The 15,162-nt window shown below is 33.7% G+C and overlaps 1 protein-coding gene across 1 annotated transcript in view; it reads left to right on the top strand.

The window, feature by feature from the left end:
• Positions 1–15,162, top strand: part of LOC139511735 (polycystin-1-like protein 1) — a gene marked incomplete in the record, with an annotated part of 223,869 nt that overhangs the window by 7,286 nt on the left and 201,421 nt on the right. The window contains 1 exon segment of the mRNA XM_071298777.1: positions 10,048–10,140. Within this exon segment, the coding sequence (XP_071154878.1) occupies positions 10,048–10,140 (93 nt within the window).

The following is a 15,162-nucleotide window of genomic DNA, read 5'->3' as shown; positions in this document are numbered from 1 at the left end:
CTTATATATATATATATATATACAACTCGTCTAAACATCAACCCAACAATGTTAGATCTGTAAATTTGCTTTCGCAAATTTTTGGTTCTTCCCTCGCCGGGATTCGAACCCATGCTACTGTGATATCGTGACACCAAATCACCTGCACTGCAGCCGTCCCGCTAGACCACACGACCACCTGGGCTCTCAAAAATAAGAGCTTTCGGTGGGCATGTGTTACCTTTCCACGTCAGTTTTAATCTAGCGGCGTACTACAGTACATGATATATAAGGCATGAAGATGTTATTGTTACAGATCAGCTAAATTATCTATAGTAAAGGATCCTACAAATTAATGTAAGATACAGTCACAGAAAATAATTATATTCATAAGTACGTCTGAGTCAGTGACAACCCTACAACAGATGTATCCATCGGATCGCCATCAATGATGGTGATACATGGCTGTGTACATAATGTATATACAACTCGTCTAAACATCAACCCAACAATGTTAGATCTGTAAATTTGCTTTCGCAAATTTTTGGTTCTTCCCTCGCCGGGATTCGAACCCATGCTACTGTGATATCGTGACACCAAATCGCCTGCACTGCAGCCGTCCCGCTAGACCACACGACCACCTGGGCTCTCAAAAATAAGAGCTTTCGGTGGGCATGTGTTACCTTTCCACGTCAGTTTTAATCTAGCGGCGTACTACAGTACATGATATATAAGGCATGAAGATGTTATTGTTACAGATCAGCTAAATTATCTATAGTAAAGGATCCTACAAATTAATGTAAGATACAGTCACAGAAAATAATTATATTCATAAGTACGTCTGAGTCAGTGACAACCCTACAACAGATGTATCCATCGGATCGCCATCAATGATGGTGATACATGGCTGTGTACATAATGTATATACAACTCGTCTAAACATCAACCCAACAATGTTAGATCTGTAAATTTGCTTTCGCAAATTTTTGGTTCTTCCCTCGCCGGGATTCGAACCCATGCTACTGTGATATCGTGACACCAAATCGCCTGCACTGCAGCCGTCCCGCTAGACCACACGACCACCTGGGCTCTCAAAAATAAGAGCTTTCGGTGGGCATGTGTTACCTTTCCACGTCAGTTTTAATCTAGCGGCGTACTACAGTACATGATATATAAGGCATGAAGATGTTATTGTTACAGATCAGCTAAATTATCTATAGTAAAGGATCCTACAAATTAATGTAAGATACAGTCACAGAAAATAATTATATTCATAAGTACGTCTGAGTCAGTGACAACCCTACAACAGATGTATCCATCGGATCGCCATCAATGATGGTGATACATGGCTGTGTACATAATGTATATACAACTCGTCTAAACATCAACCCAACAATGTTAGATCTGTAAATTTGCTTTCGCAAATTTTTGGTTCTTCCCTCGCCGGGATTCGAACCCATGCTACTGTGATATCGTGACACCAAATCGCCTGCACTGCAGCCGTCCCGCTAGACCACATGACCACCTGGGCTCTCAAAAATAAGAGCTTTCGGTGGGCATGTGTTACCTTTCCACGTCAGTTTTAATCTAGCGGCGTACTACAGTACATGATATATAAGGCATGAAGATGTTATTGTTACAGATCAGCTAAATTATCTATAGTAAAGGATCCTACAAATTAATGTAAGATACAGTCACAGAAAATAATTATATTCATAAGTACGTCTGAGTCAGTGACAACCCTACAACAGATGTATCCATCGGATCGCCATCAATGATGGTGATACATGGCTGTGTACATAATGTATATACAACTCGTCTAAACATCAACCCAACAATGTTAGATCTGTAAATTTGCTTTCGCAAATTTTTGGTTCTTCCCTCGCCGGGATTCGAACCCATGCTACTGTGATATCGTGACACCAAATCGCCTGCACTGCAGCCGTCCCGCTAGACCACATGACCACCTGGGCTCTCAAAAATAAGAGCTTTCGGTGGGCATGTGTTACCTTTCCACGTCAGTTTTAATCTAGCGGCGTACTACAGTACATGATATATAAGGCATGAAGATGTTATTGTTACAGATCAGCTAAATTATCTATAGTAAAGGATCCTACAAATTAATGTAAGATACAGTCACAGAAAATAATTATATTCATAAGTACGTCTGAGTCAGTGACAACCCTACAACAGATGTATCCATCGGATCGCCATCAATGATGGTGATACATGGCTGTGTACATAATGTATATACAACTCGTCTAAACATCAACCCAACAATGTTAGATCTGTAAATTTGCTTTCGCAAATTTTTGGTTCTTCCCTCGCCGGGATTCGAACCCATGCTACTGTGATATCGTGACACCAAATCGCCTGCACTGCAGCCGTCCCGCTAGATATATACTAAACTGTATTTATATGTCTCTGCAATAACCATTTTCACACTAGACAGTTGTGCCTCTTGATTTGTCTGAAAAAAGTAAATACCATTTCAAGGTCATGAAGGTTATAACTTAATTTTGCATTGTCTCTCGACTTTATAGCTTTTATTATTTGAAAGATAATTTTTTTTAACATGTACCATGCGTACTTGTGTTCAGTTTGATATCCCATGATGTTGCATTTACCATTGAGTTTTCCATCTTGACTTGTCCAAAAAATGCAAGTTTGAGTTAATCTTTCTAAATTATACCCACATCATGTTATAATTATAACCCATACAACAAATTAATGTTGTGTCGGGCAAAATTTTGTTGACCTGTCTCTTCGTCCTGTTCTTGACATCAGAACTCCTCTATAGTTTATGAGAACATAATATGTAGTTTTGCATACCCACAAGATTTTTATATTTTTGCGGTCGTAAATTGGTATCACGTTGTTGTCGTCATTGTCTTTCAAAACAGATTGTTTCTGGATAATAACTTTAGTATAAGTAAATAGAAATCAATAAAATTTTAATATAATGTTTATAACCACAAAAAGAAGCTTGGGATTGATTTTTGGGGTAATGGTCCCTAAGGTTTAGGAATTTAGGGGCCCAAAGGGGCCCAAAACAAGCTCTATCTAATGTCAGTACAAAAAGTTGTCTATAACTTATAAGTATTTCAATTGTTCTGAAATTGTACCACAATGTTTAATACCATAAGTAGAAGGTTGGGATATATTTTGTGGGTTATGGGGCAAACAGTCATGGAATAAAGGGCCAAAAAGGGGCCAAAAACAAGCATTTTTGTAGTTTCATGACAATAAATTGGAGTTATCTTTCTTTGTCCAGAATGGTTGTTGAAACGCCTAAAACCAATGCTGTATGAAATCTTCTTTGAAAATTGGAGTTATCAACTTAAATCAATGCTATATACAATGCAATATTCACTTTACTACCAACTGATAAATTATAGCAGTCTTTAACATTCAGTGATTACAATCTTTGAACTTAGGAATCTTGTTAGATTTTGTTCATGGGTGTTCTTTGAAAAGAAAATCTTTCATCGTTAAAAATCTTCAGAAAAGTTCTGCTATCAGGCCTCTACAATAACTTTTTTTTCAACTTGTCCTACTACTTGTCCAGTAGGACAAGTGCATACCAAAACTTACTTGTCCGAATGAAATTGTTACTTGTCCAATTTTTTTTTATTAAAAATAACCTTTGTACATCTTAAGTTGATTAAAGGAACAAAACGAATTAAAACAATAGAACAGAATTTGATTTATTTCTTTTGAAATATTTAAAAAAAATATAAGTCAAGTGACTGAATCTAGTCATATCACAGGACTAAGGTTCTAGTTTTCATCAATGCCAGTCTCATCAGACTCTGCACATGAGGCACCCACCATCTGATAGGTCTGTACACTCATTGGATTTGTATCCTGTTTATTTTGAAGTTGAAAAAACTTTATTCAAATGCAATAGGTCTGATTGCCAATGAGACAACTTTCTGCAAGAGACCAAATGACACAGAAATTTACAACTATAGGTCACCATATTGCAAGTATTGTTTTTTTACGCCCGTCAATTTTGATGGGGCGTATTATGGTATACAAATGTCTGGTGTCCGTCCGTCTGTCTGTCTGTCTGTCTGTCTGTCTGTCCGTCCGTCTGTCTGTCCGGCGTAAACATGTCGCACCGTAACTTGAGAATGACTTATCCAAATTTCATGAAACTTTACATAGTTGTTTCTTATGATGGTCAAATGATCTGTATACTTTTTTGTGAAAATAAGATTAAAAGGGGGTACGGCACTTTGTAACTAAAACAGGGGTGTGTTTTTTTTCACATGTCGCACCGTTTCTCAAAAACGATTCTTGATTATGGCTTAAAACTTTAAACACTTCTTAGTTGTATTAATCTTAATATCTGTATACTTTTTGGTGATGATTCAAAATTTTATTTTTGAGTTATTGAGTATTTTGTAAAAAAGGGGGAGGGTTTTTTTTTACATGTCGCACCATATCTCAAAAACGATTTATGATTATTGCTTAAAACTTTACACATGTCTTTGTTATATTAATCTGAAGATCTGTATACTCTTTGGTGATGATTCAAAATTTCATTTTTGATTTATTGAGTATTTTGTAAAAAAGGGGGAGGTTTTTTTTACATGTTGTGCCGTATCTCAAAAACAAATTATGATTATTGCTTAAAACTTTACATCCTTCTTTGTTATATTAATCTGAAGATCTGTATACTTTTTGGTGATGATTCAAAACTTTATTTTAGAGTTATTGAGTATTTTGTTAAACAGGGGAGGTTTTTTTTACATGACGCGCCGTATCTCAAAAAAAATTATGATTATTGCTTAAAACTTTACACACTTCTTTGTTATATTAATCTAAAGATTTGTATACTTTTTGGTTTTGATTCAAAATTTTATTTTAGTTATATTTAGTTTTTTGTAAAAAAAAAACAGGGTTGGAGGTTTCACATGTCCCGCCGTGTCTCAAAAACAATATATGGTTATTGCTTAAAACTTTCTCAGAAACTATTTATGATTATTGCATAAAACTTCCACACAAGACGTCGGGCGTATCATGCGCTCATGGCACAGCTGTTTATTTCTACTTATGATCAAATATGATTTCGTGAATTTTATGGTAAATAAAACAAAATGTTTTGTGAAAACATTACCTATGGTATTTATTATAATGAACAGAATAAGGTAGCAAAATGAGGTACTGATTTGTCTGTCCCAAATGTCTCCTGCCTTGCCAAACTGTCTATCAAGCATGTCTACTAACTATGTCTCCTACGGTGCCAAACTGTCTTTTAAACTTTGAGCTAAACCTGTCAGGTGAGAACTGTCTTGTAAAGTTACGTATCTACAAAGCGCATCATTGATTCGGATCAGTAAGACTGGTTTCCGAGAATAGTATACCTTTTACCTTTTATAAAGTACCTGACAAAGAACCAGTTAAGGATGTACTTAGGTGAGGTTTTGGAATTTGTGTCAAATTTTCGGACTCCTTGGTGTTTTTCCATACAAAACAAGGTAAAATATTTTGCCCCATAACACCCATTTATTTTTTCATTTAAGACTAAATAGCTTACGAAAGGTCATTTACCAAAATTTTAGAAGATTCTTAATTTTCTTTCTTTTGTTTTTGGACCCAAATAATACCAATGCAAACATGAGGTAAAAGTCCGAGTCAGCTTTTTCCCGCCATATTTTAAATCTCAAATATCTCAAAAAGGAGGTCCATGACCTGTCAATATTTTTAGCTTATTTTTATCCTTTAAGAATGCTCTACCAGCTTAAAGTATCAATTTTTAAATTCTTGATTTATTAATTTTCACCTAACCTCACCTAAGAACATCCTTAAAAATTATCAATTGCATGTTGAAGAAAAAGGTTTTGCATTTGAATAAACAGAATACAGAAACATGTCAAATTGATATTTGTTTCCTTTTGTTTATAATTACTTAGTTCATCAGAGTTGGATTAAATTTATTTTCTGAAGAATAATTGTACTTGTCCCGACGGACAAGTTTGATACAGTCTTTACTTGTCCGACCTTTTTTATACGACCGCAAAAATTGAAAATTTTTTGGTCGTATATTGGTATCACGTTGGCGTCGTCGTCTGCGTCGTCATCGTCGGAGTACTTAGATTTTTGATTATGGGCCCAGTTTTCAAGTTGGTTCAAATTAGGATCCAAAATTATTATATTAAGTATTGTGCAATAGCAAGAAATTTTCAATTGCACAGTATTCAGCAATAGCAAGAAATCTTCAATTGCACAGTATTGTGCAATAGCAAGAAATTTTCAATTGCACAGTATTGCGCAATAGCAAGAAATCTTCAATTGCACAGTATTGTGCAATAGCAAATATTTTCAATTGCACAGTATTGCGCAATACCAAGAAATATCTAATTGCACAATATTGTGCAATAGCAAGAAATTTTCAATTGGAGTTATCTTTCTTTGTCCAGAATAGTAGTTGAATCAACTTAAATCATTGTTTTATACAATATACAATGTATATTCACATTTTTTTGAGAGTATTAATATTCAACAGCATAGTGAATTGCTCAAAGGCAATAATTTTAAGTTCATTAGACCACATTCATTCTGTGTCAGAAACCTATGCTGTGTCAACTATTTAATCACAATCCAAATTTAGAGCTGAATCCAGCTTGAATGTTGTGTCCATACTTGCCCCAACGGTTCAGGGTTTAACCTCTGCGGTCGTATAAAGCTGTGCCCTGCGGAGCATCTGGTTCCCTCTGGTATCGGACAAGCGTTATTGTCGAGGCCTGGCTATTGAACTATTGTCTTCCTGTACTCTAATTTGCCATCTTTAAACAGTGACCTTAACCAGGAGGGCCTTTGTGAAAAAAGTACTTTTGATCATTGCACATGTACACCAAAAAAAAAGTGGAGGAAAAAACTGTGATGAAAGAAAAAGAATACAAATGTGGAAGTTAAAAGTGATAAGTAATTCTGAAAGACAATTTTAAAACCCTTAATCATTTAACAAATACATATATGGTTCTATGTTGATTCTGGTCACATTAGGTGAACTTCAGCAATAAACTATGAAAGTTGATCAGAAATTTTCACAGAATGAAATATTTTTTGTCAATTATTTGTTATGGATTCATAAAAAATGTAAAAAAATTGTGCATAGACGACTTAGTTTAGTATATTTAACCATTCTTTGGTTCAATAGAAATCTTAACATTATGATTTCAAGTAACTTGTTTCACATGACTTTAACACACAACCACATGATTCTTTTCTATTTTTAAGAATGTTTAAGGGTATGATTTTGAAAAAAAGTACTTCTTATTTTTTCCTTTACGTCATAAGGATTTAATGATTAAATGATACACAAGAAAATAAATGTTATTCTGCTTTTAGCCAAGTATTAATGAATAGCTGAATAATAAAACTATACTCCTACACTTCTATTTAATTTAGTAAATTAAATCTTGTATAACTTCAACTGTTTATCCATTAAACTCTTCTCTGATCACAATTTCTTACGCTTAAGAAAGATCCCCTTATCTTCATAATGGACTTTAATTTGAGAACCTACTCCTGCATGTTATAATAATGTCTGCTCATGGTACTATTTTAAAATTATGAGAATGCAACCTTTTGATAACGCAATTCAAACATTATAAGTTAACTTCTGATCATTTTGGAGCATTTATACCATTTGACACGACATTAAACTTATAAAAATGTTCAATTGTCACGTTAAAGAACAATAAATAGAAATGTAACCCTAAATGGCAATGTAACAACTCCACAATTATGTCCAATTATTATTGATCAATCATTAAAACTTGATTTAACATGTTTTCAATGATTTGATGAAGAATAATGGCTAGATGTGGTTGTTACACTTTTTAAGTAGACATGTTATACAGATTGAGTATCACTGCTCAGGCCTCTTCTCCAGATTCGTTTAAAGGAAGAGTAATTTATGTTTAACCTTGTAATTTGTTCTTTGCCTATATAAAAATTATATGCTTATATAAAAAAAAAATATATATTAAAACAAGCAACCATATTAATTGACGTGTTTTCTTGCAACAGAATGCTTGTGACCATTTTCACTATTGCAAATATAAGTTTTAGCCTAACTGCTATCATGCTTATTGGATAAACTGTATAAACATGATAAAATAGTGTTACATGTAACCGAATCAAACAATTGGTTAAATGTTTCAATTTGCCATTTAAAGATTGCAGCAGTTATCCAAAACAAAACTAATGAAAAATAAAAATTACTTTGATACTATCAAAATTTGTTTTGTTTTACAATTTGTATTGTATTATACATACTTATTACATTGGTTGCAATGAATTACATTGATTTCCCAGTTAGATAAAAACCGATAATTTCACATGTGAAATAAACGTGGTTATTTCACTCTCTGACGTCATACAACAATAGGCGTTGTCAAGACGTCGATAACGTCGGATCAAAACAAATTGTCAATGCGTAGGAAAAAGATATAGTTCCTTACATTTTCTATATTAATTTCATAAAAAAAGCCATTTGCCAATGTAATAAAAAGAATAACTTATCGCCGTATTTGAATATCAAAAATAAGACAAAATGTATTTCTTCATGTAGCTAAAAGAGTAATTGAAAATTAGTTTTATATCTTTTTCAGGACAAATTGCAGTCCAAATTTAAAATTAATTGTTTATGAAAGAAAAGTAAAGATATTTAAAGCTATTGTACACCTTTTTTTTTTAACCTTTTTTAAAGAAAGATTGTAGCCAGATTTAAAAATGAACTGTTTATGAAAGAAATTACAAAACCTATTAAAACAAATTTTGTTGATTGTTGTTTGGATTACAATTTCACTTTGTTTAGCCTCCTTAATTTCTTTTCTTATGGTTGAACTATGACCGTTTTCAATTCAACTACAATCTTTAATAGAATTGTGATGTGATTGTATTTATAATTTTTGTGTGCAAATGAATGAAAATCTTATCCATTTATCTAGATCATTGGATCAAATTGTCAAGAAAGAGAATCTGTTGTATGACAAATTGATAAAATGGGATTTAAATTTGTTTTTACAACATACCAGTTAAACTAAAGTTTATTTGCTGAACTGGAAAAATGGGCATACTGTACTATGTTGTCAAATGCAATCATATTATAACTGTCATGGTACTTCCTTTGTATATAATTTAAAAGTTTGAATTGGTTTAGCTTTTGCTCTTTGGAGATTTAATTTCGATACAAAAGTACAAATGAAAATTGTTTAAAATGTGCTGAGTCGATAAGAAAAAAGTAATTTATACTATAGATGTTGTACATAATGTGTGTGAAAAAAACCCATAAAAGATAGATTTGATGATAGCATTTTTTGGGTCTTTACAGTCCTAACATTAATCTTGTTATTAGGGGATTGAACAATAAGAAAAATATTTTTTTTTTTCATGGAATTTAAATTGATTTCTAAAATCTATTTGCTCTTATGTTAGATATTGCAATCATTTTGGTCGAACATCGCAGACTCATCGTGTATTTTTGTCAATTGAAAAAAAAATATACTCTTAAAATCACAGGACCCTTTCCAACAAAATTTAAAACTTTCATCATGTTCATAAAATCTTACTCTCCTTATTTTATTTTCTCATCTGAAAGATTTTGAGATTTGAAAATTCCTATGCTGCAGAACACATTTGTATCTGCTTCTAAACCCTCAGAATTTTATGAAATCTCATGATAATATTCATCATATACATGATATAATGGTATATTACATCACCTCCTATTTTGTATTTTTTGGTTTCAAATAATCTGGAGTTTTACTTTGCAAATCATGCTAATGCTTCATCTCAGTTTAACCAACTTTGCATCTGCTACTTCAAAAACTCTGATTAGAATGAATTGAAACTTTCTCGCAATCTTACAATGCCAATGATTGTACATCTTCCATTGTTTTTTTCTCCAAAATTTCTTTTGTTTCCCAAAGTCAAACTTTGTCAAGACATTATTTTATCAACATGGCATTGTTTATTTGTCAAAAACAGACTTTTATCATATCTGTTTCTACATAGGTGTTGTATGTAACTTGTTTTCATCCTTTTTTCCAGATATTTGTATCTTGCCTCCAGTATAGAAGAACCATGTTTCTGTGTGAATAAAAGTTTAGAGGATTGGACTCTGGTAGAAGACTCTTACTGCAGGTAAAACTGGAAGACACGTTTTTTAGCTCACCTGGCCCGAAGGGCCAAGTGAGCTTTTCTCACCACTTGGCGTCCGTCGTCCGTCGTCGTCGTCCATCGTCGTCGTCGTCGTTAACAATTTACATTTTGAACTTCTTCTAGAGAACCACTGAATGGAATGGAACCAAACATGGCATGAATGTTCCTTATGAGGTACTGACCAAGTGTTGTTACTTTGTAGCCGATCCATCATCCAAGATGGCCGCCAGCGGGGGACTTAGTTTAACATAGGACCCTATGGGAAATGCATACAAATGACTTCTTTTAGAGAACCACTGAATGGAATGAAACCAAACATGGCATGAATGTTCCTTATGAGGTACTGACCAAGTGTTGTTACTTTGTTGCCGATCCATCATCCAAGATGGCTGCTAGCCGGGGACTTAGTTTAACATAGGACCCTATGGGAAATGCATACAAATGACTTCTTTTAGAGAACCACTGAATGGAATAAAACCAAACATAGCATGAATGTTCCTTATGGGGTGCTGACCAAGTGTTGTTACTTTGTAGCAGATCCATCATCCAAGATGGCCACCAGCAGGGGACTTAGTTTAACATAGGACCCTATGGGAAATGCATACAAATGACTTCTTTTAGAGAACCACTGAATTGAATGAAACCAAACATGGCATGAATGTTCCTTATGAGGTGCTGACCAAGTGTTGTTACTTTGTTGCCGATCCATCATCCAAGATGGCCGCCAGCGGGGGACTTAATTTAACATAGGACCCTATGGGAAATGCATACAAATGACTTCCTCTAGAGAACCACTGAATGGAATGAAACCAAACATGGCATGAATGTTCCTTATGAGATGCTGACCAAGTGTTGTTACTTTGTTGCCGAACCATCATCCAAGATGGCCGCCAGCCGGGAACTTAGTTTAACATAGGACCCTATGGGAAATGCATACAAATGACTTCTTTTAGAGAACCACTGAATGGAATAACACCAAACATAGCATGAATGTTCCTTATGGGGTGCTGACCAAGTGTTGTTACTTTGTAGCCGATCCATCATCCAAGATGGCCACCAGCGGGGGACTTAGTTTAACATAGGACCCTATGGGAAATGCATACAAATGACTTCTTCTAGAGAACCACTAAATGGAATGAAACCAAACATAGCATGAATGTTCCTTATGCCGTGCTGACCATGTGTTGTTTCTTTGTAGCCCATCCATCATCCAAGATGGCCGCCAGCATGGGACTTAGTTTAACATAGGACCCTATGGGAAATGCATACAAATGACTTCTTTTAGAGAACCACTGAATGGAATGAAATCAAACATGGCATGAATGTTCCTAATGTGGTGCTGACCAAGTGTTGTTACTTTGTAGCCGATCCATTATCCAAGATGGCCGCCAGCAGGGACTTAGTTTAACATAGGACCCTATTGGAAATGCATACAAATGACTTCTTTTAGAGAACCACTGAATGGAATAAAACTAAACATTGCATGAATGTTACTTATGAGGTGCTGACCAAGTGTTGTTACTTTGTAGCAGATCCATCATCCAAGATGGCCGCCAGCAGGGGACTTAGTTTAACATAGGACCCTATGGGAAATGCATACAAATGACTTCTTTTAGAGAACCACTGAATGGAATAAAACCAAACATGGCATGCATGTTCCTTATGAGGTGCTGACCAAGTGTTGTTACTTTGTAGCCGATCCGCCATCCAAGATGGCCGCCAGTGGGGGACTTTTGAATGAAATTAAACATGTTCCTTTCCTTATCAATGAGGTTGTGTTGTCACTTTTAGCCAAATTTTATATTTTTTCATATGATTTCAAAAACCCAAGTAGAATCAGGTGAGCGATACAGGCTCTTGAGAGCCTCTAGTTTTTTTTTGCTTTGAAATTTTCCTAAAATATAGCATCAATTCATTAAACCATGTTTACCATTTTATAATTAAATGTGGTAGACATTTCATCACAATTGTTGTCTATTTTGCCACTATTTCATATTTTATATTAAAATGTGACAATTTTAGGATACATTGACCACAATAGTATTGACTGTGCGTACAACCTTATCAAAGTCATAATAAACGGTGAAAAATAAAGTTATTCCAATTCTTGAACCAATACATACAAACATCATAAACTTAGTCTTCTGTGCATGATTTTATCATTTTTTTCGCATAAATTTCGTATAATTGTCAAATTTATTTTCAATTGGTCAGTGTTGTAGTGAAAATATGGCAGGTAATTAAAGTTCATGTTTTGAAGCCGAAGTTTAACGATTGTCAACTGTTTGTCAAAAACAAAAAAGCATGGATATTGAGCACATGTTTAACATGTAAAATCAGATAATAGTTTATTTTAAGGACATCCATGCGTATTGCGATCACCGGATTTTTACGTGATGGGTCACACTGAGGTCACTTGGCATACGGAAAATATGTTGGGGAATTAAAATAAAGTAAACTTCTTCTAAATATGAACAAATTAAAGAATTTTCTTCAGAAAAAAGTATATGTACATAAGTTTTATAATGAAAGCTATCCATTGAGTTATAAAATACATATGCATTATTTTTTTTTAATTTGAGGTTTCTTATGACTTTAAGCATGGAATAAAATCCTCCTCTATATTTGTGTCATAACTGTTTCATCAAAGCATTGTGGAACTTTTTTCTTTACAAAATATTGCCTCTGTGGAAGAGTGGTCTATTTAGTGTATCTACTGTATCACTAGACAGTCAACACTGAGGTTGTAAGTTTGAATCTTGTATGTGGCAGGTTGTGTCCCACTCAAATCTTATTGACTAGGATGGACAGTTTCCCGGCTCAAGGTCAGATATTTTTTCTTGGCACTGCGGCTTCCTTTACCAAAAAAAAACCAAACCAACATACAGTTTAGTTCTCAATTCACCTTCATTGTCAATTGCTAAAGGCAAACAAAGGAATGAAGAAGTTCAGTAGAATCGATGCAATCATCATTTTTGCTGTTCTCATTTCAGCTGAGTTATAGAACTTTGTTCATGAAAAGATGTTTTTATTTTCTTCCATAATTTAGTACAGTATAAAATAATCTTGGGAATTATTTGAATGTTTTAAAATGATGTTCCTATTATTTATATACATTTCCTTTCATTTTTATGATTCTCACTTTTACTTCATCTGATCATGTGTTATATAACTTTAAAACAAAAATCTAATTTCACTTTATCAGATTATATGCTATAACTTATTTGCTTTCAACCTTAATTGATATGAAATATTAACATGATGAAAGAATTGATGAAAAATTAAGTACCCTATACAATTAATTTTAGAAAGGTATTCATCATGTTCATAATTTGATGTCTTTCATTTACTAGCTCACTTATGTTAGAAAACATGGAAACTCCCAGACTTGGGGCAGTAAGTTTCGTTCTTGAAATAAATAAGATCCATTTTGAAGTAGATAAATCCAAATCTTTGTTTCCTTATTCATTTTATTTTTGGAATCTGTAACTTTTATTCACATATTAATAGAACTTTGAATTACTTGTTTGATATTTTACAAGATTTTGTAGTCACCATTGGACCAAAGAGGTTACCTATTAACCTAGAAGACGTTTACAAAAGTGATTGTTATACGACCGCAAAATTTGAAAATTTTTTCGTCGTATATTGCTATCACGTTGGCGTCGTCGTCTGCGTCGTCGCCCTCGTCTGTGTCGTCGTCTGCGTCGTCGCCCTCGTCTGTGTCGTCGTCGTCCGAATACTTTTAGTTTTCGCACTCTAACTTTAGTAAAAGTGAATGGAAATCTATGAAATTTTAACACAAGGTTTATGACCACAAAAGGAAGGTTGGTATTGATTTTGGGAGTTTTGGTCCCAACATTTTAGGAATTAGGGGCCAAAAAGGGCCCAAATAAGCATTTTCTTGGTTTTCGCACTATAACTTTAGTTTAAGTTAATAGAAATCTATGAAATTTTGACACAAGGTTTATGACCACAAAAGAATGGTTGGGATTGATTTTGGGAGTTTTGGTTTCAACAGTTTAGGAATTAGGGGCCAAAAAGGGCCCAAATAAGCATTATTCTTGGTGTTCGCACAATAACTTTAGTTTAAGTAAATAGAAATCAATGAAATTTAAACACAATGTTAATGACTACAAAAGGAAGGTTGGTATTGATTTTGGGAGTTTAGGTCCCAACAGTTTAGGAATTAGGGGCCAAAAAGGGACCCAAATAAGCATTTTTCTTGGTTTTCGCACCATAATGTTAGTATAACTAAATAGAAATCTATGAAATTTAAACACAAGGTTTATGACCATAAAAGGAAGGTTGGTATTGATTTTGGGAGTTTTGGTCCCAACAGAATAAGGGGCCCAAAGGGTCCAAAATTAAACTTTGTTTGATTTCATCAAAATTGAATAATTGGGGTTCTTTGATATGCCGAATCTAACTGTCATGACTGTGTATGTAGATTCTTAACTTTTGGTCCCGTTTTCAAATTGGTCTACATTAAGGTCCAAAGGGTCCAAAATTAAACTTAGTTTGATTTTGACAAAAAATGAATCAGTTGGGTTCTTTGATATGCTGAATCTAAAAATGTACTTAGATTCTTGATTATTGGCCCAGTTTTCAAGTTGGTCCAAATCAGGGTCCAAAATTAAACTTTGTTTGATTTCATCAAAAATTGAATAAATGGGGTTCTTTGATATACCAAATCTAACTGTGAATGAATGAATGAATGAATGAATGAACGAATGAATCTTTATTTCCTCCATGTATATGAAGATTTTGCATACAAAAAGAAATTAATAATTACTTACACAATAAACAAAATATACATTTTGAGATAAATACCCAATGAAAAAAAAAAAAAACCCAACAACATATTTAGATAAACACACAATACACATATTCCAGTAAACACAACAAAAACACAATGTTTTTCATTCAAAGTCTATTCAAAATTCAAATTGGTCTACACTAAAGTCCAAAGGGTTTAAAATTAAACTTAGTCTGATTTTAACA

Source organism: Mytilus edulis, chromosome 2, assembly GCF_963676685.1.
Source record: "Mytilus edulis chromosome 2, xbMytEdul2.2, whole genome shotgun sequence".
NCBI lineage: Eukaryota > Metazoa > Mollusca > Bivalvia > Mytilida > Mytilidae > Mytilus > Mytilus edulis.
The sequence above is the reverse complement of the archived record's forward strand: the minus strand, read 5'-3'. Positions and strand labels throughout refer to the sequence as shown.